The sequence below is a fragment of the Athene cunicularia genome (assembly GCF_003259725.1).
Source record: "Athene cunicularia isolate RWA chromosome 1 unlocalized genomic scaffold, athCun1 chr1_part2, whole genome shotgun sequence".
Taxonomy (NCBI): domain Eukaryota; kingdom Metazoa; phylum Chordata; class Aves; order Strigiformes; family Strigidae; genus Athene; species Athene cunicularia.
Window position 1 is genome coordinate 48,964,744 of NW_020799092.1, and position 23,721 is coordinate 48,988,464.

Here is a 23,721-nt window from a genome sequence, read left to right on the forward strand (position 1 = left end):
ATCCCCTCACTTGCCTTCCTGCCTTCGCAGTCAGGCCAGTCTGAGGGCTTTAATCACAAAGCCTACATGGGAGAGAGGGCTGGAGGGTTGTTTGGATTTTTTAATTACAGTCATTATATAATTGGATAAAAGGTTGTAAATTCTACACAAGCACATCACAGGTAATGAAATACTTCTCCACGGGTGTATATTGCCATTAAATGAGTAACATTTGTCATTTAACATATACCTCTACAATTGTAATGACAGTAAATATTTCAACTGGGAAACTAAGGTACAGGTCAACCAGCCTATTTTAAACGCACACACTTACAAACAAGTTCTGCCGCGCACACCTCACTGCAATTGCAAGATGTTGCTCTGTAGTTACAGAGATAAGAGCAGTGTGGGAGCCCTTAGTTTTTTTCCCAGATCCCATTTTCCAGGCTTATTACTATTGTGTTACTGCAAGCTTAATACACACGCATCATTCAAAAATCAAGACTGTCAAATGAAAGCATGATCAAGCCTGGGTGAAGCATTCTGCAGATAGGCATTTTGTAATAGAGCTAAGCTCAGAGAGCAAATAGCTCTTGTAACTGAGATGTTTGCCCTCAGTGTGCTCCAATAAACTGATTTACTTTTCTTCTTTTTTTTTACCCTTTTTTAAAAAAGAGCTGACGCAAGTTTGTCAAAGGGAGTTGTTGGGGTGTAGCAGCTGTTGATTGGTTCATCTGATACACTCCCATTTGTCTTTAAATCACTGTCCAGCTGCTCTAGGTTGCACATGAGCAAACTTTTCATTACAGGTGCAATTCCTAGAAGATATAACCTGCTTAGCAAGTGAGGGAGAGAACCTGCTTGACTCAGAGGTAAGCCTGAAATATTTTTTCTTTACAATGTTTGATCAATGTATTTTAGACACTGGTGACAATTTTAAAATCCGATAGTTAGAAATTTAATTAATCTGTAAATATAAGTGCAATGTGAAGAATGCGTTCCTTAAGAATTACTGACATGGTAATTTACATTGGCAAATATATTTGGCATTTCTTCACGTATGAAATTTAGTCCTTTTTTTTGGTTTGGGTTTTTTTTGTTTGTTTTTGTAGATCAAATCAAAACCTAAGCAAAAGAGAAGCAACAAAGAGTGTTTAAAACTGATGAGGCAATTAAGAAATGTATGCTTGCTTTACTTTGCAGCCCTTGGCTAATTTCTGATAATTTTTTTCAAGGCTCTTGATTTACTTGGCTAACATTTCTGTAAATAAATGAATTTGTGAAAGAAGGCTTTGCATTTCAACTGTTTATTTCACAGTGACAGAACATTTCATTTTTAAACAGCTGTGCAGACAATAATTTTATTAAGTCACTGTCATGAAGATGAAGAATCTGGCAAAATCTGCTAAATCAGATACCATGATGGAGCTTACAAATCTTGATACTGCAAAACCCATGAAAATGTTAGTCATATCTGTGACCTGGCATTGTCTGCCCGATCATTGTCCATTCGCTCAATATCTTAACTGCAGACTGGACAGAAATCAATAACATTGTGAAATCTCATGCCAAAAATGTCATCATTTTCTGAATCACTGCTGAAAACCGTTACTTAATAAATGATGCAGAACAGTACCCTATACTTGAAGAGAAAAATAGTTCTATAGGGATAAATAGCTTCCCGCTAATAATAGGTGAATCTCTTGCAACCAGTATTTCCATTTTAATACCATACTTTAAGAAAAATATTTTCTGTTCAGCCAAATGCCACAGGAGACAGCAAAACTATCACCATATTGAAGCCAAGTTTAAGAAACACTGTAGAGCTAAGATTATCCATATATATAAATATAGGGGAAAATGTATTGGTTTTAACTAAAGAGGAGGAAAACGAAGTGGAGAGATTTTTGATTGCTTCCAAACTTAGAAAAATCCTCTGTAGGGAAAGGAAGTCACACAAGTCATGATGGGTTTGGATGCCTAAAACAGAGTTTAGGGACCAAATTCACAACTCTGAAGCAGAAAGCACTCAATCCCAGGGAAGCTAAAGCAGATGAACTTTGATGTTTCTCCTCTGCTATCATGTGCTAATCTTCTTGCCAGGGCCCAGGCCTGCCCGCCCTTGGTGGCCGTGCTCTGTCACGCCATCACTGCCCTGGTGCCTGGCCATGACCCAGGAGCAGTCTTTCAACCAGCACAAACCCCTGCAGGGGTGCAGCTGAGCACCCATCTACCAGCCCTGGCAGTGGGGTTGCTCATGGTGCAGCATGCAGCTGTAGCCAGAACTTATTTTAAACAGAGACAGCTAGTGCATCCCCCTTTTTCTAAATAATATCTCACAGGTCAAGCAGCAACCCAAGAGGCACATGGCTACCCCATTTCCTCTTCAGGTGAAGGGCTGGCAGCTCTGCCCATTCCATGTTACCCATGGGGAGCAAACGCTGCCAGTACCTCAACATCTTCTCAAACCCTTCCATACCTTCCATATAGGAACCTGAAGACATGGATTTCCACCAACTAAGGACCAGTTCTGACAAGTTCTGCTGAAGTTCAAAGACACCGTTGGTTGTAATTACAGATATTAGTATTTGCAGGATTCAAATCTAATACCAAGACAGTTTCATGGGTCTCATCCTGCCCACATTTATGCCAATGTCTTTCAGCTCATGGCTTGCAGACCCTTTGAGCTCTACCAGCTGTTCCCTAAAAGGTGACAACTGCAAGAAACCAGCTTCTCAACAGATTTAATTTTGCCACCTGAGGCTTTCCACCTTCACCAGAAGACTCTTAGGAATTCGCAGATTAAAAAATAAAATTAAATGATTTTTAAATCACTGCTTTATGTGGTAGTTCCACAGCCTTTTGAGGTGACGCCCATAAATCAGATTACTTGGGTAAATGTTTGACAGGACAATGTCCAGATGATTCTTATGCTCTAACATGTATTTCCAGTCCATTTTTGCTCCCCTTTCCAAATTGTGTTTGCTGTGCTGCACAAACTTTCCTCCTCAGCCTAATCTCTGTGTAATTTAACCACTGGCAACTTTTTTGCTTACTTTTCCTCTGTTTCCCAACTCTTTGAAGATCTGTATTTTTTTTGGACTACCACTTCTGGAAAAGACAAGTGTTTCTCTGACAAGCGTTTGGCAGTGTGCACAGGGGAGATTTTGCCCTTTACCAGAACAGGGCTAAGCGCAGTCAGATTTTTCTGCCTGACTTTTACACCACAGATGATTAAAAATAAGCATCAGGAATTGGAAAGACTTTGTTTCTCAGACAGGGCAGTGTCTGCTTTTGAAGACAGTTCTGTGAATGAAATCACAGTTAGGGGGGCTCTGTTGGGGGGGTTTCTTATTGTCTTTCTATGTCCTGGAGTTATTCATATCCCAAACTGGCAGAACCCCCCGGCTGCTGGAATGCGAGTGCCAGCAGCTCTGCCCTGATGCCCAAGTCACTCGTCCCCTCATGCACACTCCTTGCGTGGCAGCCAAAAGGAGTAAACACAGATGATCTCTCTGGTAGGAAACCTCTTAATGCACTGTGATATTGCTTATCCTTTTCAGCTGTGTGGTCTGGGTGAATGTTTTTAGTAAGCAAGGAAACTGACTTTAATTTCTGGCCTGGGGTCAGTTTTAGCCTCTAGGACCAGTATTTAAAGTTTATGTTTACATTTTAAATACATTCATTCTAACATTTTGCCACTACAAGCATGTTTGTAGACATTCTTAAGAACAGTATATGGTCATTAGCAGAGGCTAGTGAAGGTCTGGTCATTGAGCAAGGACATATCCATTATAAATGCAAAACCAGGGAAAAGACTATTAAATAATTGCAGGTTTAGTGTTACAAAGAGCCAGACATAAAAATTACTTGTTGCAGTGTCTGATATTGTTAGTATACAGTGCTGTGCTGCATTTAGCATGTGATATTTATGAAAATTTTAATGGATTCAGCCAGTGTGCCTGATTGCAACGTAGCAGGTAGAGTGCCAGCAACATGCGATCTGGTCTGTACTTGCTCTCTTCACCAGTGTGCCACTTTGTCTCCTCAGCTATGACATGGAAATATAAAATGCATCAAGGAATATCTTTGGGAAGGGAATAGTATAATAAACCTGCAACATTCCTTGCACTGTGTTTTCCACTTGAATCTGGGAATGAGCAAATGAATGTAAATATGTATCTGCAGATGAGACTGTAACATAAAGCTGCTGACAATCCTGGAGGTGAAGTCCTCTTTGTAATTCTGGTTTGTACAGTTTCCTTTGGTCCATATAGAAATAGAGAGTTGAGCATTTATCCATATGATTTTTAAAAGGCAGAGATTTTTCTAACAAAAGTAAAGGCAGTCCATGCAATATTGATGTAATATTCCTGCATGAGATAGAGCTTCTAGTCTTGGGACAAGTAAGAATTAAACACAGATATACTGAAAACCAGAAACTGCTGTATCAGAATTGCACCACCTAAATATCAAAGAAGTGATCATGCAGAGATGCTTACCTCTGTCAGATTCCAGTGAAGCAGCCAAACCTTCAAAACATTTAAATCTATGACAACATTAATCTTACAAAAAATTATTCCAAAATAATTTCCCTTAAGAGTAAGTATGTTTTGAAGTAGCGGTAGGAAAACCCTGATATACTCCATTTCTAACAGCAAGCACTTCCACCTCACCATCCCCTAGAAATTCAAAAACAGCAGTTCAAGTAATTATTTTCTGCTGGATTTGTAATTTTGCCAGATGCTGGACATCCACTGTGCATCCATTGGCCCCTGCACTCTTTCCCATTTGAGGCGAGACAGAAGGGCCAAGTGCTGGCACATAAAGGGACATTATGCTTGCCCAGAATTTTCCCAGTCTGCAACAGTTGCCCCTCTTAATGCTATTACAAAGAACAAACACAAACCCAACAATTCACACTGGTTTATCTAATTTGAGGAAAACTCTAATGAGTTCTGTTGTGTTGTGTTTGCAGAACAGAGTGTTCTGGCAGTCCCTGCATGGTAGAGAGGACCCACAAGCAGACGACGTGGTGCTGTTTACCCTGAAGAAGTGAGTGTGTGTGCTGGAAAGCGCTGACCGCTCTAATGGATCGCATGGAGCTGCAAAAAGTCAACATCGAACTTGATGATCAGAGCAACAGTGGGGAAAGCCTAGAAGATAACTACACGGAGCTGGTTGATTCAGAAAAGGCTGCAATTAGAAGGTAAGCATTTAAATGGGAAGGCTGTTCTGTTAAGGCTAGAAAGCAGTAACCAAAAAAGCAAACTTCACTAACGGCATCTGAGACTCAAAACATTTCCTAGGTAATGCGATGGATTTAGTGTGGTTGTTTAGCTAGTGTTTTCCCACAGCACCAACCATCACTGTTCTCCTCTCTCAAGCATGGTGTGCCCAGCACAACAGGGGCAGCCCAGGTTCCCCCTTGTTGCCCACTGCCTGAAGTGACCTCTTCAGGGACCCGCTTGGCAATTTTCAACCACTCCAGCCAGATAGGACATGTTTAAATTAATATGCTCCCAGGGCAGTGCTCATCTCCCATGGGGCAGCCCACCCTCAGGCATCTCCACCAGGAACCCCTATAGCACCAGAACCTGGGTGACCTGAGAAAGACATCTCAAAGCCAGCCATCCTCCTCCAGCTCTCAGCTTGCTGAACCCCCCAACACATACCTCTGACAGGGCAGCTGCAAGGCGCTTTGTTCCTCAGATGTGAAGTACGTGCTCTGCTTCAGCACATTGCTGGCAGTAAGGCATTGTTATTTTCCAACATCTGCAGTCAGATATAATTTGAAGATTACTGGGTTTAAGACTAAATTCCAAGGGAAGAAAAAAAAAAAAATCTATTAAACATGTCATTGGACATGAGAATCTCACGGGAGTAAAGAGGGTTTTTTCTGAAGGATTTTTAAATATTCATTGTGATGTCAAAGGAAAGTTTCCACTGATGACAAAAGGCACTACTTGAACTTAATGTGTTTGTCATAAGCCTTATCTAATATTTTCTTATTTTTCTTCATGTTCAGTGCATTTGCTAGTGATGATGCAGAAAGTCAGAAATTCCTTACAAATGGATATCTGGGTAAAAAGAAATTGGAAGAATATAATGAAGAATATGTAAGTTTAACTCAATTTTAAGGGTAATTGCAAAGTAAATCTTATTGACCTGAATATTTTTCCAAAAGTTTCAGTAAACAAAGTTACTCTGGAGCTTGATCGGTATAATCTTGGCTTTGGAAGAGTAAACATATTTTCTAACAGTTAGTGCAGCAAACACTTTCTGTTGTCTTGCAAGCAAAACTGGGTCTTTCTTTCCCAAGTATTCAGAAAAATTCCTCAGATCATACTTGGACTTCAGTAGCCCCCATGTCATCTCACCTGAGATGTTCAGCCAGGGTGGGTCTGCACCCATTTTTCTGATAGGAGATTTGGTTCAGGGGAACTTTGTTGTTCCTATAACAAGTTAGAGCTGGGCCTTAGTGCATGTGTATTTGTATTGTTTGTTTCCAGAGTCAGTGCAAATGAATCCACATCCAGCTACATTGTTTTAAAGGAAGGACATTCACATTTGGCTTTACAATGCTGAACATTACACACTCAGTACACCTCCAGCTTTTTCCATGTGCAAATGGAAGTACAGCACTGGTTCCTGGGGGGTTCGTGGGAATATCTCTCTGTTCGGGGTTTAACTTTATTCGAAGTTTTCATGAACATCTGATTTTTTTTAAATCAGTAATTTGAAAATCTGTTAGATAACAGCATGTATTTCTAGAGAGGCTGGCCAACACAGCCAGTTGTGGCAATGTCACCTCAGCTGCCTGTCAGGGATGTAGCTCTTCCCCCCACTGAGACAAGAGGAGAGTGGAAAGAGGCAAACACCTACCAGCACAGCTGACTTTGGGGATAGAAGAGACTCCTTATGGTGGCAAGCACCTGTGACCTCAGGAACCTTGACAAAGCTCTGCCTCTAAAGATCAAGGAAGCAATACAATGGAAAACAGCAGACATGATAATTAGTCAGTTGTTCTCAGTAAAATGCAAATTAATTGTAATTTTCTGTTCTTGTTCTCAACAGCACCGGGGCAGAGCTTCCTTTGGAATGTCCTCGTTCAACCTCAGCAATGCCATTATGGGCAGTGGCATCTTAGGGCTCTCCTATGCCATGGCCAACACAGGAATTATCCTTTTCATGTAAGTACATATAAAGAAAAACAAATAGAATATAAGCAGTGAGCTGGAGCTAAAGTTTTTTTTGACTGAGAGGTACATTAAGCTTGTTTTGTTAGCTGAAATGTTTTGTAAGATCATCTGTAATTAAAACATTTTAGCTGCACCACAAGGAACCATCCACTGCTGACAAACCTTTTTTTTTTTTAAGCCCTGTTTTGTATCAGGAACACAACTGTAAATTGATACTATTCAGTCAAAAGCCAGAGCAAAAGCCAGAGGGGTACAACAGTATACTGGTCCTAAAATAACAACAATCTTACTGGTTCAGTTGGGATTTCAACAAGGGAAATAAATCACCCATAAAGTATATATTTACATCATCCCAACTATCTAATCACTATGTAGAAATGGAAGAAGAATATTCAATGTAAGTCTGAAATAGCAGTCTGCTTTGAATGCAAAGGCATTCACAGATTTATTCAGATTTAATGTTCTCCCTCAAGTCTATTTGTACTCAACATGCACAGATGACAGCAATGGTATGTGGCTGACATACAGTATCTATACAAAATGGGTTTTGATAGACAGTAACAGATAGCCACATGAAGTTTTTTAATCTATGGCTAACCTTGTAAAATGAGACGGACTATACAGAAGAAAAAAAAAAAAAAAAACAAAAAAACACCCAAGAACAAAACTTGGTTTTCTTTTTTCAATAACTGGTTTTAATTTTAACTGAAGACTTGATATTAATCCTCCATGAGGCTGGAATAAAGCATGACAGTACTATATGACAATAGGCCATTACTGAAATCTAACAAGCCTTTAAATCAGGTTGCATGTCTGTCTTCATACAGCTTCTTTCTTCTGGAGATTGTGTAACTATGACAACAACAGCATTTGAAATACTACATGTAGCCAGTTGCTAAGAAGCACCTCCTGTGTTTCCAGTAGAATTTTTGACTCAAAATTAATTGTAGATGCACCTGCACTCAAATTGTTTAGATCTAGTATTTACAGATACAAAAATGGAAGCTGGTTCGAAAATTGACTGTATTAGAGTCTGAAAAATGTAGGATTTTTTTTTTTCTCCAACTTTCTCTGAGCACTTTTACTAACTAGTATGGCCATAAAATATCACTGGAAAGAAAACTGTGATACATCAAGCCTCGCTAGGGGAAAAAAAACATTACCTTTGCAATATCTTTGTTTTTAAGGTTCTGTTCACTCACACGGGTGGCTAAAAAAAATCTGATATGAGCCTAATGACATTAGCTCTGTTGGTGGTGCTAAAACAGGGAGTAATGCTAAAGCAACCCTATGAAGTCTTAAACAGCAAAAACAAAGGACGTCTCCACCCACAGCTCATTTTCTTTTCTGTCCTACTTTCATACTTTCTGCATGAGAACATTCTCCCTTCTGGTAGAGGAAAGAGTTTTATTTAAAAGTATAAAACTGTGTTAGGATATTGTTATCCCCATAGCATGTATCCACTTACTGGAGGTTCCTCTGTTTTCACAGATCATGACGTTAGTGTTAGCAGGACAGAAAAATCCCATCTACTAAATGGAAACTGCTGGACATTTATTTTAATTTATATGATGCTGGCAGAGTTGTCTAAATTTTTGTAATTTACTGTTCTCATGTTGCCCAAGTGCTCTTATGCTGGAAGATGTTTCACAGGGTGAAGGTTAACGGAGGGCTCCTAAATTTCAGAAGCTCTCCAGAAGTTATTACATCCTCCTCTCCTGTAGAGGACATTTGCAATGGCACACAGCATGCACCAGAGCATCACTTCTGCTGCCTGGCATGATTTAGCAAGTGCAACCAGGATGGCTTTAGTTTACCACACCTCATGCATCAGGACATGGAGACCATGTCTCCGAAAAGCAGCTGCATGATTAAGAAGGGTGCCATCTTGGTAGAATACACTGCAACCTCAGACATGACCCTCCTTAACAGATTGCATGAGCCAACAGCGTGAGAGACAACCTTGCTCACATGAAGTCTGCAGCACTGTCTGTCTCTCTTGGAGAAAGAAAATTCAGAGAAAAATGTGGTCTCGTGGCCATCGCATGGCCCCAGGGCCTATGTCTCCTCTTAGACTGTAACTCATTTATGAACTTGGCTGTCAAGTGTTTCCCATAGCTATACCAAACCATGTGTTCAGTGGAGTGGAAGCTGTGGGCACAACCTCCTGTTCAGTCACGGAGTAAGGCACATCCGTATTCTTAACTGTGTCATGTTATCTTGCATCCCCTTCTGCACCAACACTTGTGCAGGTTGCTAACAAGACAGTGGTAATAAGATATGTTATCCATGGTGTTGTGCTCTGAAAATGTCATAAAAGCTACATTTTTCACCAGCAGTTCACAACAGGCAGATAGCTGAAATCACATAGGATGTGAATGTTGTGTGGAAGAAACATGGCAGTAATAAGAATTAATTCGGGCACCAGTACCTGCAAACAGACTAAGCTAAAAGAGTATGGTGCAAGTGCTCCAACAGTAGACTTGCCAGTGTCATGCCACACTTTAGCATTATGCAAGATTTCTAAAAGCGAAAGCAGGCATCTCAAGCTAAACTCCACACCTTCATGATGACATAGCGAAAGCCAAAAGTGGCAACTAAGTAGGAGCAGGCAGCAAAGTTGTCACAATCATGGCTTTAGTTTCTTTTCTAATAGCTCTGAGTAAGGAGAGAGATTAAAATAAGTGGTCAGTGAGCAGGCAAGAGACCGAAGACCTGACTCTTGTATAGAAATCTGTTTACTTCAGCAGGGTCTTGATAAGATGTAAGATTCAGTCCTTGTGGAACAACACAGAACTGGCACTTACCTGAACTTAAACAAGCCTTGAGGGGCTCATGGAGTACAAGACTCACAAGTAAGCTACAGCTGACAATTGTCTCTTCATTTAGCACTGGGAGTCCAAAGTACAAACTTGCTGAAAACTATTATGCATTGACTTCATGAGAATGAGCAAGCTTACGTTCAAATCAACTGAGTGTCTCTGATGTCCTGCTTGGGATTCTGATTTTTGCTTTGCCTTGCAGAGTTTTGCTGCTCAGCGTAGCAATACTGTCACTCTACTCGGTCCACCTCTTACTGAAGATATCAAAAGAAGGAGGTATGAGGATCAGGCTGTGACTGACTGAGTCCCTACTGCATGCATGTATTTTACCTTGGAATCCAATTCATCAAGTGTGTCCAATGCAGTGGCCCATGTTTCTTCATTTGTTTGTTTGTTTGTTTTTCAGGATCATTAATATATGAAAAACTGGGAGAAAAGGCATTTGGCTGGCCTGGGAAGTGTGGTGTTTTTATTTCAGTTACAATGCAGAACATTGGAGGTAAGGGGCAAGAGTTTTCAAACTTTTCTACAGAACACAAGTGTTTTCTCTCCTCTTCTGGCTAAATGGCATCAGAGAGAAGCCAGGTACATATATCTATACCATACTATAATAAGGAAGGACAGGAGGAATTCACCTTGGCTTGTTTCAGTTATCTGACACTTCAGTGTCTGGTGAAAGCTAGTCACTTGGGATCCCTCCATGACCAGTGAAGAGCCTTCAATGATGGCTAAAATAGCTTGGCTGAATGTCCTTAAAGACCTGTTTGTTTCTCTTCATTGAGTACAACTCAGACTAGACATCATCTGCTTCAACTCAGAAAAGATTAATCTGACCAAAAAGGAACAGCACATGCTTCTGACTTCTCCATAAAAGAAAGGCTCTTCAGTAGTTCATTTTACAGCTGAATTGTCTCATTGAAATGACAGCTGGGTTGTGATGGCTCTAATTTGTTGAATGTTTAAGAGTGATTGTTGGAAATATTCATCCACAAAGATACTTCCTGTGAAATATCTATGAAGAAATATTCATCCTCTCAGGATACTGTTTACTTACTGACAATGCATTCATGCAACAAAACTTAATTCCTTTTGCTACACTGGAAGAAGCCTTTTAGAAGACTGGAGAACACCATCTCTGAAAGCTCAGGGCATTTTGTAGTTTTTTCAAGATTTTTTAAGGAGAGGTAGTTGAAATATAAATTATATGCATCAGCGTTCAATTAAATATACATAGAGTTTTTTGTGTTCTCTCTCCTGGAATTTGGCATGTTTTGCAAATCTCCATCGACAGATCATTACTGTCCTTTTAGAGCAACTTTGCTACCCAGACAGATGTGGTCTACTGCAAGAGGCTTTTTTATTTTGTTCATAAAAGATCCTATTTCATGGTCTTCCTTTCCTTCCTCAAGCCCAGGTATCAAATGTGGTTGAATTCAGAAAGGAAGTATGCTTCCCTCCTAGAGAACTGTTCCTCTAGTCCTGTTGTCTAGACTGATCCATAGGCCTCCAGAAACCTCTCTGTGGCCAGTGTAAAATAACTGAAAAAAAGCATGCCTTCTGGAAGTACATTTAAACGAGATGTATAGAAGTCCACCCTTCCATCAGGAAAATTGGGTCAGGGTTTTTTTAATATGTGGAGTAGTGTATTAGAAGCAAGAAGCTAAAAATAGAAGGGATAAGGCAGATGAAGAGATTTAGAGGCAGTAGCAACTAAAGTTACTACAGGATGTGGATGGACACTGTCCATAGGAAAAACAACATTGACAACAGAAAAGCAAAAGGAAAAGTTAAGAACAGAAATTTCATCAGAACAGTGATTTCAGTATGTTGTTAATCCAGTAATAACTGTATTGTATTCTAATACTGAATGCTAGATGCCATTCAGGACATGCTCATAACAATATCAAGGGAACATATTATCTATTTAGTCACAGTGTTATTTGAACAAAACTAATTTCTCTATTTTAGCAAAAACTGGTTTCCCTAACTAAATGTTTTCCATGAAGTATTAATGGTTTTTAAAGCAAATTATTTTTGTTGGAAGTACACTGTTTTCTCTGAAGGTGTTTATTTTTTTCAGCAATGTCAAGCTACCTCTTTATTATTAAATATGAACTTCCTGAAGTGATCAGAGCATTCATGAAACTTGAGGAGAGTTCTGGGTAGGTACCTTTGCCCAACTTGAACCTCAGATGAAAATTTTTCACTTTGATGTCCATGATAATAATTGTTATTTTTAATTCCTCCACTTTAGGGAATGGTACCTAAATGGGAATTACCTCGTCATACTCGTAACAATTGGGATTATTCTTCCTCTCTCCCTTCTAAAGAGCTTAGGTAAGCTTAATGCCCCACTTAACCTCATTTCTTATTTCTGTTAGGATTATGAATTTATATGTAACTGAACAATTGTGTTTGGTTTTTTTCTTCCTACCCAGGTTATCTTGGTTATACGAGTGGTTTTTCGCTGACCTGTATGGTTTTCTTTGTCAGTGTGGTAAGTGACTAGGTATTGTCTCTCTGCAAATACAGAGCCTGCAAACTGTGCAATGCTGCTATATTTTTTACCATGACAATTTAATGTGGATGTTAGAATAACACCTGCAAGTGAATCAAACCAGCAAGCTTATTGCCAAATGAAACCAGAATAAAAAAAGATCAGCCTAAAAAAACAAGACCTGAGAATACAAAATAAAGCAGGAAAACTGCAGACACAGAGTAACAACAAATACTTGCAGGAGAAGCAGAAGTGTAGCAATTGTTTTCTTCCTCCCTCTCCTTCCCCTCTCTCTTCTCTGTTCCTGTCTATATTTCTGTTGGCATACCCTGGATGTAAGTGTAATCTCCTATGGTGGTACCCTTCTGATTACATTGTCTACTCTTTTGTAGGTAATCTTCGAGAAATCCCAAATACCATGTCCTCTCCCCATCATGGACCATGGGGTTGAAAACTGGACCACTACCAACAACACAGTGCCAATGCACCTGGTCATGTTACCAAATGAGTCTCTCAGTTCTGGTGTGAATTTCATGATGGACAACACAGCTGGGCACTTGCCAGGCCTTGAGGAGCCAAAAGATACCTCCCCCAAAAGTGGTGTAGAATATGAAGCACACAGCGACAGTAGTGACATGTGTCAGCCAAAATACTTTGTGTTCAACTCACGGGTAAGGGAGTTTCAGTAAAATTTGTCTTTAGCCATTTGTGCCACAGCTAAACTGCTGCCTGCCAAAAGTCAGAGGTACATCAGTGACCATTCTTACTAATGGGAGCTTTATTTTACAGACTGCCTATGCAATACCCATCCTGGCATTTGCATTCGTATGCCACCCTGAGGTGCTACCAATATACAGTGAACTGAAAGAGTAAGGTTCTTAAATTTTGTCCCATACTTCCAGTTAAACATAGCTAGAGATCACTTTCTACATGTTCTGCCTTGATTACTGGTGTGTAGACAGCTATGATTTATTGCTTTCCATAGTAAGCAGATATTGGCTTTGCTTTGACCTAGCAGTCAGATACTGGTGATAGAGAACCACTGTTCAGATAGCTGCATTAATCGATATTTACTTAGGAAAGGGGGAATCTGGACAGTCCTTCAAATGATGTAGAATATACTGGGGAAGTTCATTGCCCTAAAACAGATCATTCTGGTTTCTAATAATATCTTATTGAGTTCTGCATCTGGGTCAGCTGCTGCTTATACCTAAGCTTTCTTGGGATGCCATTGTTTTGGGTGTCTTACATAGACCCTTCACCCAGTCTATTTCACTTATCAAATATAAAAATCAAATACACTTGCTTAAATCAACACAGAGTTGACAGTTGGGAAGGGCTAAGAAAAATAAATTTGTTCAACAGCAAGAATTACACTACAGGAGGTTGTGCTGCAAAACCCCAGGAGGCCAAGACCCATTACCTCCTATTTCAACAGGTTTAACCTCAGAAGAAATAAAAATTCTCATCTGACTTGGGTCAGCTTCCAGGTCCTATAAGCTGAAGATTTTCTTGCACTAAATCTCTAACCAAAGGATTTCTAAAGAAAGCATTTGACCTGCAGGAGGTTCTTGAACCTGCAGAACAGCCCTATGTAGATATAAGGGTATGTTCATACAGAGCTGACTGAAAGCTCTTGTCTATTGTTATTACCAGCCCTGCAATTTTAGCCACTTCATTTTTTTATTTAAAATACAACATTTGATAGTATATAAATAATGATATACAAAATAACACAGCACATTTATATGCTGTCACTAAGTAAGCAGTAGAAATAGAGTTTCAACACACTTTTATAAATCTGTGCTGTCCTGCACAGAGCTGTGAGGCTTCAAGTAAAGAGCTCTGTATAACCAATACAGTTGCTATGAACTACTAGCCAGTGAGGGGATGTCAGTAGAGCTATGACTCTTCAGAGCACTTCTTGTACAAATAGAGGCTTTATAAGAATAGCACTGTTACTGTCTTTCTCTCCTACTTTAGTCGCTCCAGAAAGCGGATGCAGAATGTCTCAAATATCTCCATCACTGGCATGCTTATCATGTATCTTCTGGCTGCACTCTTTGGATATCTTACCTTCTATGGTAGGTTGAAGCCCTGTTCTCTGCAGAATTTTCCCTCTCATTTTAAAGCAGGTGAGATGGTTCTGTCACACTGAAGCTCAAGTGTTCATGTATTTTCTATGGGTCTGAATCCAGGTGTAAGCATTATTCAAACACAGTAAGTACTTAGTGTGTAACCCCATGAATAAGTGGTGGGACTTATTCAGCTATCGGGCCACCAGTTCTTCACCCACAAGAGATGCAGAGACACCTGCTAGGTGGAACAGTTTTGTATATCTTGGTTTTGTGAACAAGAAGCTGCTGTAAACCTGGCTCTTGGCAAAGGCCAAGAGTGACCATACTAAAAATACTCTAGTACTCAACAGTTTTACATGACACTATTAAGTGCTACCCACCCTGTCTCTGACGCCACTAATTCACCTTCACCTATGCTGAAAAACAGGTGCAAATCATTCTAGTGTAAAAAAAATATGGATGAGCTAGACTAACCGGTAGGTAAACAGAGCAGCCCCTCTATTAGCACACCATTTTATGCAAACGCCACCTCTTTTTACCTTGTTAGTTCCTCCATTACAGCAGAGAAGTGAATGACACAGCACAATCTGCTCTCTACCACTGGGGCAGGAAGGCTCTGTTTGAGAGCTGGGACACCTGAGTGCAGGTCGGAGGGACCTGTTCCCAGTTCAGTGAGTTGTTTCCTATTTCATATCAGAGAAATTATTTTTACCTCAGATTCCACATCCACTTAATCACTTTGAGAAAGTCATTTGAGATACTGGGATGCAAAGCATCACCTCAAAGCTGTATTACCCTCATTATCTCTGAATGATGGACTTGTATCAGTCATGCTGCGAAAATTCCTCTTTTGTGCCTAACCCAAAACATGTATCTGATGACAGCAGCTGGGCCAAAGCTAATCTTATCTGTCCGGAGTATAAAGATCATTTTGCATGTGCAGATATTACTTAAGTGATTCAACTGCTTTCTGTTTCCTTTTCGTAGGAGAAGTTGAAGATGAGCTACTTCACACATACACCAAAGTGTACACCTTCGACACCCTCTTACTGTCAGTTCGCCTGGCAGTGCTGGTGGCTGTAACCCTGACTGTGCCCCTTGTCCTTTTCCCTGTAAGTAATACAGTTGCTGAAGCTGAGATCACCGCTAGCCCATATATACACTGGCTGTATGTACTCAGCACAGACAGACTTTAACATTGAAGAAAAGTAAAACTAAGTTTTTATTTGGGAGGGTCTGTTTTCTCATATGCAGTTTGTCCTGAACAAGGACCGTACAAGTTAGGGTTGCAAACTTTGAAAGACTGAAATAAATCAGTCTTTATAAATAAATCAGACACAACTGTTCTGTCTCTCTTTGTACTATATTTACCAAAGCAGCAATGTAAGTAAGTACCAAAGACTTGGGGATATACTGAAGCCACTTAAAAGATTTCCTAATACAGACAGGCAGCTACTATAGCATCCAAACTCAAGACAGACACATGCAGCTCAGGCCATGCACTGTGCAGGACTGCCAGACCTGGCTGGCAGAGACCCTGTGCACACCTTACATGCTTGAGTATGCAGATGTTAAGTGCCAGAAAACAGAAGCAGTCACGATTCAGACACAGTCAAATGTCTCAGCAAAGTTTGGAGCTTCTAGGTGAAGTTTACAGGGAGAAACACAATTTCCACAGGAGCAGGGACAGAAAGACACAGCGAAACAAACTGCTCTGCAGAGGGACTGACCTCCTCAGGAATCAATCCCCATCTGAAGAGCAGACCTCCAGGCTCCTGAATGTACAGGACTGTCCCTCATGCCTTTCCTGGGCTGGAATGCAACAGGGGAGAAAACAGTTGATCCTGGTCATTTAGTTTTGAGAGGCTGGTGTGCCGTTTGTATGGTGTGTACAGCCCTGCATTGTGCTACTTTTGGATTCCCAGCAATCCACATCACACTGTGGTGTTCCCATCTGATGAGAGCAGGAGTCCTGGGGTCCTGTTGCTCCGTTGTCCTGGATGCAAATGCAAGCTCTGTGTAGGTACTGTTTCCAGGCTTGCTGACAAATACACTGATCACCATTCAAGGTTATCTACAGCAGAAAAATTTCTGGTATAAAGCATCCAGAGGGATCAGTCCATCCAGCTTAGAGTGCTGGGATGCTCTGCCTTAAATGTCATGTTTAAATCAGTGTCTATGTGCTTAAATTAGTTTTAAATAACAGATCCCTCTTAATGGGAAAACAAACTAAGGTCATTGCAGAAGCCTCTATATGTCAAATGTGGCATTTTGAGTCTTTAGCTTTCTGTATAATCATTTTATATCTTAATAGTGCGCAAAGGCTTAGCAGTTACATACCACAGCACTAATTGCTTTATTAAAAGAACTCCTGAGAAAATACCTTTTGCTTGTAAACCAGCATATCAAGCAATTTTATATGGCCTATCAGGACAGCCAGCTCAGCAGGTCTAATTACTCCAAATAAGCAGTACAGTTGTAACAACTACTTTTTTATGAACTACCACATTTGTATTTCTTAAATTAGTCAGAGTTTAATCTTTTTTAAAAAAAAAAAAAAAAAAAAAAAAAAATCAATGCATCGCTAAAAAAAAAAATATCGAATTATGTACCATTAATCACTGTAAAATTTCAGTTTGATAGCTTCATCTTAAGGATGATGTCACAGCAGGAACAATGCACAAGATGTTGGCAATAAGTGAACAGGAATGCAAGCAGCAGTTCTTCAGTGGAATAAGGCTGGTTTACACCAATTCAGTGGCTGAAGAAAATTTTTTCAACCTGCCTCCCTCTTCCGAATATTGGCTTACATCCACTTGAAAAAGATAAAATGCAAAATTCATTCTCTGCTTTTAAATGATGGGCTCCAAGTCTGACAGAACCTCATACATTTATTGAATTGCCAGATTCGTCCAGAAACAGCTGTCTGTTATTTTAAAACAACCAAACAGAAGTTTCTAGCTTTTTTCAATGTAAAAACTTTTTTTTTCAACTTCTACATTTCAAATGTTTTAAGTTAATCACAGTACTTCAGAGTAACACTATCTCCAGCCACCAAAGGGATTTGCTCTTCACCTTTTTCCTACTTACCATCTTTGCTGATGAAAAAGCAGAAAAACTCTCTGTGTTATGAGAAAGTCAGCAGAGTAAAAAGGATCTTCTGCAATAGCTTTTAAAATTATAATTTTCAAGTGTTTTGGAAAAATATACTTTTGAGAGACATGTATATGTATATATTTAATGAAAGTAAAACAACAGCTTCTTTCTTCTCTCAGAAAAGTAAATCATAGAACTCTTGTGGGATTTTCAGAGGGATCAGGTTCAGGAATACAGCAATTTATATTTCACCCATGCATTTTTTGCCTGCTGATTAGTATTCATAGTGGGGGTTTCTTTGGGGTTTTTTTGCTGATATTAGCATCTTTCAGTTGAACAGATTTCATGTCCCTGATTTTACACCCTATTTACTTGATTTTCTTCTACACTGCAAATATTTGAGTTTCTGCATTAAACTGTGAGCCCAGTACTCAAAAACCTATATCACAGTGAGATTACATTAAGGGAATCAAAGACTGAAAACACATTTCTTAAGTCAGAATTTCTCACAGAAAATGTAACTAGCATAGATCACTTAAAATAAAAAAATAAAATAAAATAAAAAAATAAAAAAAAAGCCAAGATAAATTAATTGCTGTTTTACTTTCCCTGCTCGTTTTCATCTTACAGATCCGTTCATCTATCAGTGCGTTGTTGTTTCCCAAAAGGCCATTCAGCTGGATAAGACATTTCCTGATTGCAGCAGTAATTCTTGCTTTTAATGACCTGCTTGTAATTTTTGTCCCAACTATTAAAGATATCTTCGGATTTATTGGTAGGTTTCATAAATACTTTTTGTTCACTCTGTTAATCCTCTCCGCAATATATCTACATTCATGGGCTGAATGACAGTCTCCGTTTAGGTCTTGAAGTAGAATAATACAAATGCAGATTAAAGTTAAAAAGGGAAATGAAAATTTCCAAACAGCTGACAGACAAAGTTAAATGTTACCCAACTTTGTTACTACCTTGCATGAGGCACAAGGAATCCAATAATCTAGTATAAAAACTGGTAAGGAATTCTCACGTTGACAAAAAGGGCATTAAGTGCATGTGGAGGAGAGGGAAATCACCTTTGGTTTTCAAGTATCTGTAACCTGGACAAAATGTATTGACTTCCAAACTGCGATGTTAGAAGGAGAAAGGTGACACATTTCTTTTGACATTCACATTTCTCTCCCTACTTCTTTCTTTTGGTCAGTTTTGGCCTCTGACCAAAGAGGTCCATGAAAAGCCTCCATGCTCTGAGCTGCTTGAGGACTTGGGGATGCAGATTCCCTTGAGAAAGACACCTCCATGGGTTTTCTGGCTTTTACATATTTTTGTACTCCACGCAGGCAGCCAATTTGCTCCTCCCTGCCTTTTACACCTGGACTCTGCTGAGAGGAGAGGAGTTGGCATTTCCAGGCCATAGGTCATCCACCCTCTTTTCTACACCTGCTTCCCAGGGTCATCCTGCCCTGGAAGTACCTGTTATCCTTGTTTCACCAGCTCACATGTGAACATCCATATCACAGGCAGCTATGCTGGTTTGAACAAACCCTCTCAGTACCAAGTGCCTCTTCAGGCCCCAAGCACTCATCTGTGTTTGGACATCTAAAGCTCTGCACAAATGCTGTCTACAGAGAAAGCCCTTTTCTCAGCGGGACTTGGAAGAGCAGCTGACTCCCCACAGGCTCTTTTGCAGGTGCACCACGTTGCTTGAGTGTCAGATGGCATGGTAGTCAGCTCTGCTTTCTCTTCCAGGTGCCTCTTCTGCTACAATGCTGATTTTCATCCTCCCCGCTGCCTTCTACCTGCGTCTGGTTGAGAAGGAGCCCCTGAGGTCTCCCCAGAAGATTGGGGTAAGGGAGCTGGCATCAATTGCAAAAAGAAGGATGGGAGGGTGTGTGCTTTCTGCTGGTCTCAAACCTTTGACTTGCAACATCCGGCAGTGGCTCATAAAGGGTAGTGTCTCATGCAAAGTTCAGGTCATGGAGAGGCCAAAGCCTTTAGTGCCATACTGCTACTGCTACTGCTACGCAACAGGAAGTGTCTAGGTTAAAGTGTGACTTAAATCACTAGAAAAAGGCATTTATTTAATCCAGCCGAAGATCTAGTTAACACCTGCACTTTCATAAATAACACCAAGAGAGCATATATGGAGCTGTTGGTTCATGCTAGAAGTCCATCTGTGGATTAACAGGAAGTTTTGAGGTCAAGGTTAAGAATAAGTTGTATTGCAGAGATAATTAAGTAATAGTGAATTCCCCACTGAGGTGGATCCATACACCTGCAGGACACATATATGAAGGTATATAATTTATACACAGTATATTTTTATATGTTGTGCTGGACAGTCACAACTGTACCTTTCATCCTGAATATCAATAGTTATCTGCACATTTAACAATATCAAGAAGGAGATGTCCTTTGAAAATTTAATCTGAAAAGTTATTAGTGAAATATATATGGGGGTACATAGTGTAAAGAGATATGCATATGTACATCTATATATATGTTCACAAAAAACATGGAAGTTCAACCGATACATACTGTAAGTATAAAAGAAAAGGTTTGTTAGCATAAAATGATTTCTGATTACGACTTTTGGAGTTGTTATTATAGAGAGACTGTGAACATTTGTTCATGTCTCTTTGTTCATTCTTCATGTTGCTGTGTGTTTGGCACATATAGAATTTCACACCCTGCACTGAGATCACATACAATATTAATCTTTGTGTTGCGAGGTAGAATATTGTTAAGTGTGGACAGATTACGGTATACTAATGCCCCACTAAAGCAAAGGGTGACTATAAGCACCTGAATCACTTCAATATATACAGAAATGACTTCATAGAAGAGAGATGTGCTTACCTGTTTGTCTAATAAGGATGAAAAGGATTAATTCTGAAGCTGTTCTTGACATCAGTGACAATGATCATTCATTTAAAATTGGTCAGTTTTTAAAGAAAAAAGCTGTTCCTCTGTTATGTTTTGTGTTATTGTTCATAGTAACAGAGTGGTGTTTTTCCAGATCTAGTCTTGCAAAGCCTGTCTCTCTTGGACTGGAATTCACACAGGACTCACTTTGATTCACATAGCCCTGTATGACATTACTTGGGTTTTAGTCATAATGACCCAAACTCATGACCTGGGTTTTACATAAATGCGGTTCCAGTGGGACAGTCTGTGAACTACAGTCTGCTCAGTCAGTCGCTCTATTAATAAAATTTCATTTTCCAATTGCAGGCTCTAATTTTTCTCATACTTGGCATAATCTTCATGATTGTGAGTATGACTCTTATTGTAATGGACTGGATTTACAATCCCCCAAGTTCCAGACATCACTAACCTGTGGAGACAACCGAGTGCTTTTTATACCATAAATATTTCTACTGTGTGCTCCGAAGGACACCGAAATGGGACTGTTATTCCTAGCTAGTAACTGCAGTATTTTGAAGACAGTTTCTGGTAAGGTCACTAGAACCCAATGGAGTCTACATATCCTTTTCACTAAGGATCGTTATTTATGCATTAGGAACCTGAGCTTACCATTTCTGGCCAGGTGAAATGATATGTGTGATGTGGATGCTTTCTATTTTCAAAACCAAAATAACTGTGTACCTAGTCCTCAAAAATAGCTCGGTGTCACCCTTTTCAACCTATTCCATCATGCTAATAACCACAGTTCCTAGAGTCCTGGAAAGGTAATGGCCGGAAAACCATCTAGTTCCTTGTTTTTTATCTGAAGCTTGTGGGCATGGCTGCTCAGCTCCAAGAGGAAGGGTGCGGTTTCTGTAGGGGTCTGAAAGGTGACTGGTCCCTACCAACTGGTCTACTGGAAAGATGATGGCTTTGACAAGCTTGTGGACAAAACTGAGCATCAGATTTGTTGCCCAAATACATCACCCTTGGCAGATGTCAGCTGTCGTACAGAATAAAGTTCTCTGGCACAAACTCTGTGCTGGGTCATGTGCTTGAACAGTTGAGCATTCACATTTTGTTGTTAAAGATGCCTGTGCTGGAAACATCAGGCTTTTCTGCTGTGGGGGTTTTTTGTTTGTTTTCTTTACTTTTTTAATTCTTTTGTGAGCTTTCATCACTGAACAAGTTGTATCCTCCATAGAAACTTGTCTTCCATTCTCACGAGAATTTAAGGAGACCACAAGTTGTGGCAAAGCACCCTATCCAGTATTGCTCGGTACTTGTGTATTTGATAAATGTTCAGTGCAGGAAACTGTAATTTGATATATATAAAAATATATGTATTTATGTAAACAATTTTTGTTTTCCTCTAGTTATAAAAATACTACCCTGTGGTAAATGATTTCTGAAATTTTTTTATGTGTCACTCTGTTTTCATAGCCACACACTTAATATTGTTTTGAAGAAAACATATTGGATTAGTGGGTTTGTAAAAGGTTCATTTTTATTCAGCAGTGTTTAAAACATACCTGTAGCAAGCCCTAACGGTTACCTGTGTAAAAACACATTTGGATGTTTACTACTTATGTTACAATAAATTGCAAGATGTTTTCCTCTTGAGAATTTTTAATACATGCCTCACAGTTCTGTAATATCATTGTACACCATAAACCTGGGTAACTTGCTTCAACTCTCTACCTTAGCTTCTCTCTGCATATGCTAGCTTTCAACTATATACATAATTAAGGTACGCAAAGGAAAAGACATTATTGACAATCTCAAGTGTAATCATGCTATGCAGCTGTGCAAGACAGAAAAAAAAAGGTTAAGTTCTATGTTATATGGATGCTTAATTAATGCTCAGCACCCTCCAGACTGCGATTTTGGCTGTGCTGTGGATTACCCACTACATATGCTCTCTGCTCACACCAAAGGAAAATAGTCAGAGAAGTCACGTTAACTCCATAGCAGAGGGAATGAGTGCAAAGATGCAACTGTTGCTTTTAACACGCTTACACAAATCCAGGCTCATGTAATTGTAGTTTTCATTTTCCAACTCAGAAATCTGTTGAGCACACACCTGTGAATTCAGAAAGCTATAAAGCGCACAAGTGTCTCTGCTCACTCCTCAACCTCGCACAAAATTGTGTGTGTGTATGTGTGTGTATAAATGTGTGATACTTACAGGTAAACCAGAAAGGCACACCAAATATGTATTCCATTCCAACTGCTGTCTGTATGAGCAGTATTTTATGCTCGTTTGAATACTGTATCCTTAATATACTGGGGCACGCTTCTTCATGAACGCTAAGTCTGGCTTTACATTTTTTAAAGAAAAAGGTGCCAATAATATTTTTCTTTATTTTAAGAACACTAATTCAAATAATGCTGCATTATTGTTGCAGGTACCTTTAACATGGACTAGAGTTAACAATAATGCACCCACACACCTTTCTTCCTGTGACCATGACTGAGAGTTACGCGTATGGAAAAACTGAACTGTAACTGTGTCTTTGCTTCAGAGCAAAAGCACATATTGTGACTGCAGCTGCACGTAGAGACTTATCTAGAGAGAGAATTCATGTAGCCCACTAAAAATATAAAAGATCTCAAGAAAAATAACAGAAAAACTATGGAACAATGGCATAATTCACGGTCTTTTCACAGTGCAAACCTGTCAGTGTCCAAAACCAAAGTAGAGAGTCTGTAACATGTCCATTTTTCAAGTTAAAATATGTTGGTCACAGTGATATGCAGCTGCTGCACACACTGTAAGGGTAGTATTGCATACTAACTTATTAGCACTGCTGGAAGTGGTGGATGTTGGATTTTCTTGCTCATTTTGTAATGTTGACAGTAGGCCTTGTGAGGGTTTTTATTACAAAACCATCCATGGACGTATAATAAATGATTTTTTCAAAAACTGTAGATCTTTTTTCTTCTGTTTTAGGCTAGCGGGAGAAGGAAATTTATTTTTTTTTAAACCAAGCAGAGTCAAACTGGTAACCTTTACATGAGCATCATTAAAACTACATTCCTTTTTAAGAGAGAAATTTGTGTATCCCTGTCTCTGCAGATGAGCAACATGGCAGCCCCTTCATTTAATAACCCTTTTTCGTACCCTGTTTTGTATCTATTCA

The 23,721-nt window shown here is 39.6% G+C and overlaps 1 protein-coding gene across 1 annotated transcript; it reads left to right on the top strand.

The window, feature by feature from the left end:
- The first annotated feature begins 750 nt into the window (after nt 1–750).
- SLC38A4 (solute carrier family 38 member 4) lies at nt 751–23,493 on the top strand. The gene is made up of 16 exons (XM_026868420.1): nt 751–851; nt 4,958–5,188; nt 6,008–6,098; nt 7,057–7,172; nt 10,206–10,279; nt 10,410–10,502; nt 12,084–12,165; nt 12,258–12,340; nt 12,442–12,500; nt 12,893–13,171; nt 13,290–13,369; nt 14,484–14,584; nt 15,566–15,690; nt 18,305–18,449; nt 19,421–19,518; nt 20,906–23,493. The coding sequence occupies exons 2-16, from the start codon at nt 5,070–5,072 to the stop codon at nt 21,005–21,007; spliced, it is 1,647 nt and encodes a 548-aa protein (XP_026724221.1). The 5' UTR covers nt 751–851; nt 4,958–5,069; the 3' UTR covers nt 21,008–23,493.
- The last annotated feature ends 228 nt before the right edge of the window (nt 23,494–23,721 follow it).

What these genes read in the sequence shown, in the direction of transcription:
- SLC38A4 (XM_026868420.1), top strand. Translation starts at nt 5,070, where the DNA reads ATGGATCGCATGGAGCTGCAAAAAGTCAACATCGAACTTGATGATCAG. An exon ending in AGATATCTTCGGATTTATTG is followed by an intron (nt 18,450 to 19,420) that starts GTAGGTTTCATA and finishes TTTCTCTTCCAG; the next exon opens with GTGCCTCTTCTGCTACAATG. An exon ending in GGTCTCCCCAGAAGATTGGG is followed by an intron (nt 19,519 to 20,905) that starts GTAAGGGAGCTG and finishes TTCCAATTGCAG; the next exon opens with GCTCTAATTTTTCTCATACT.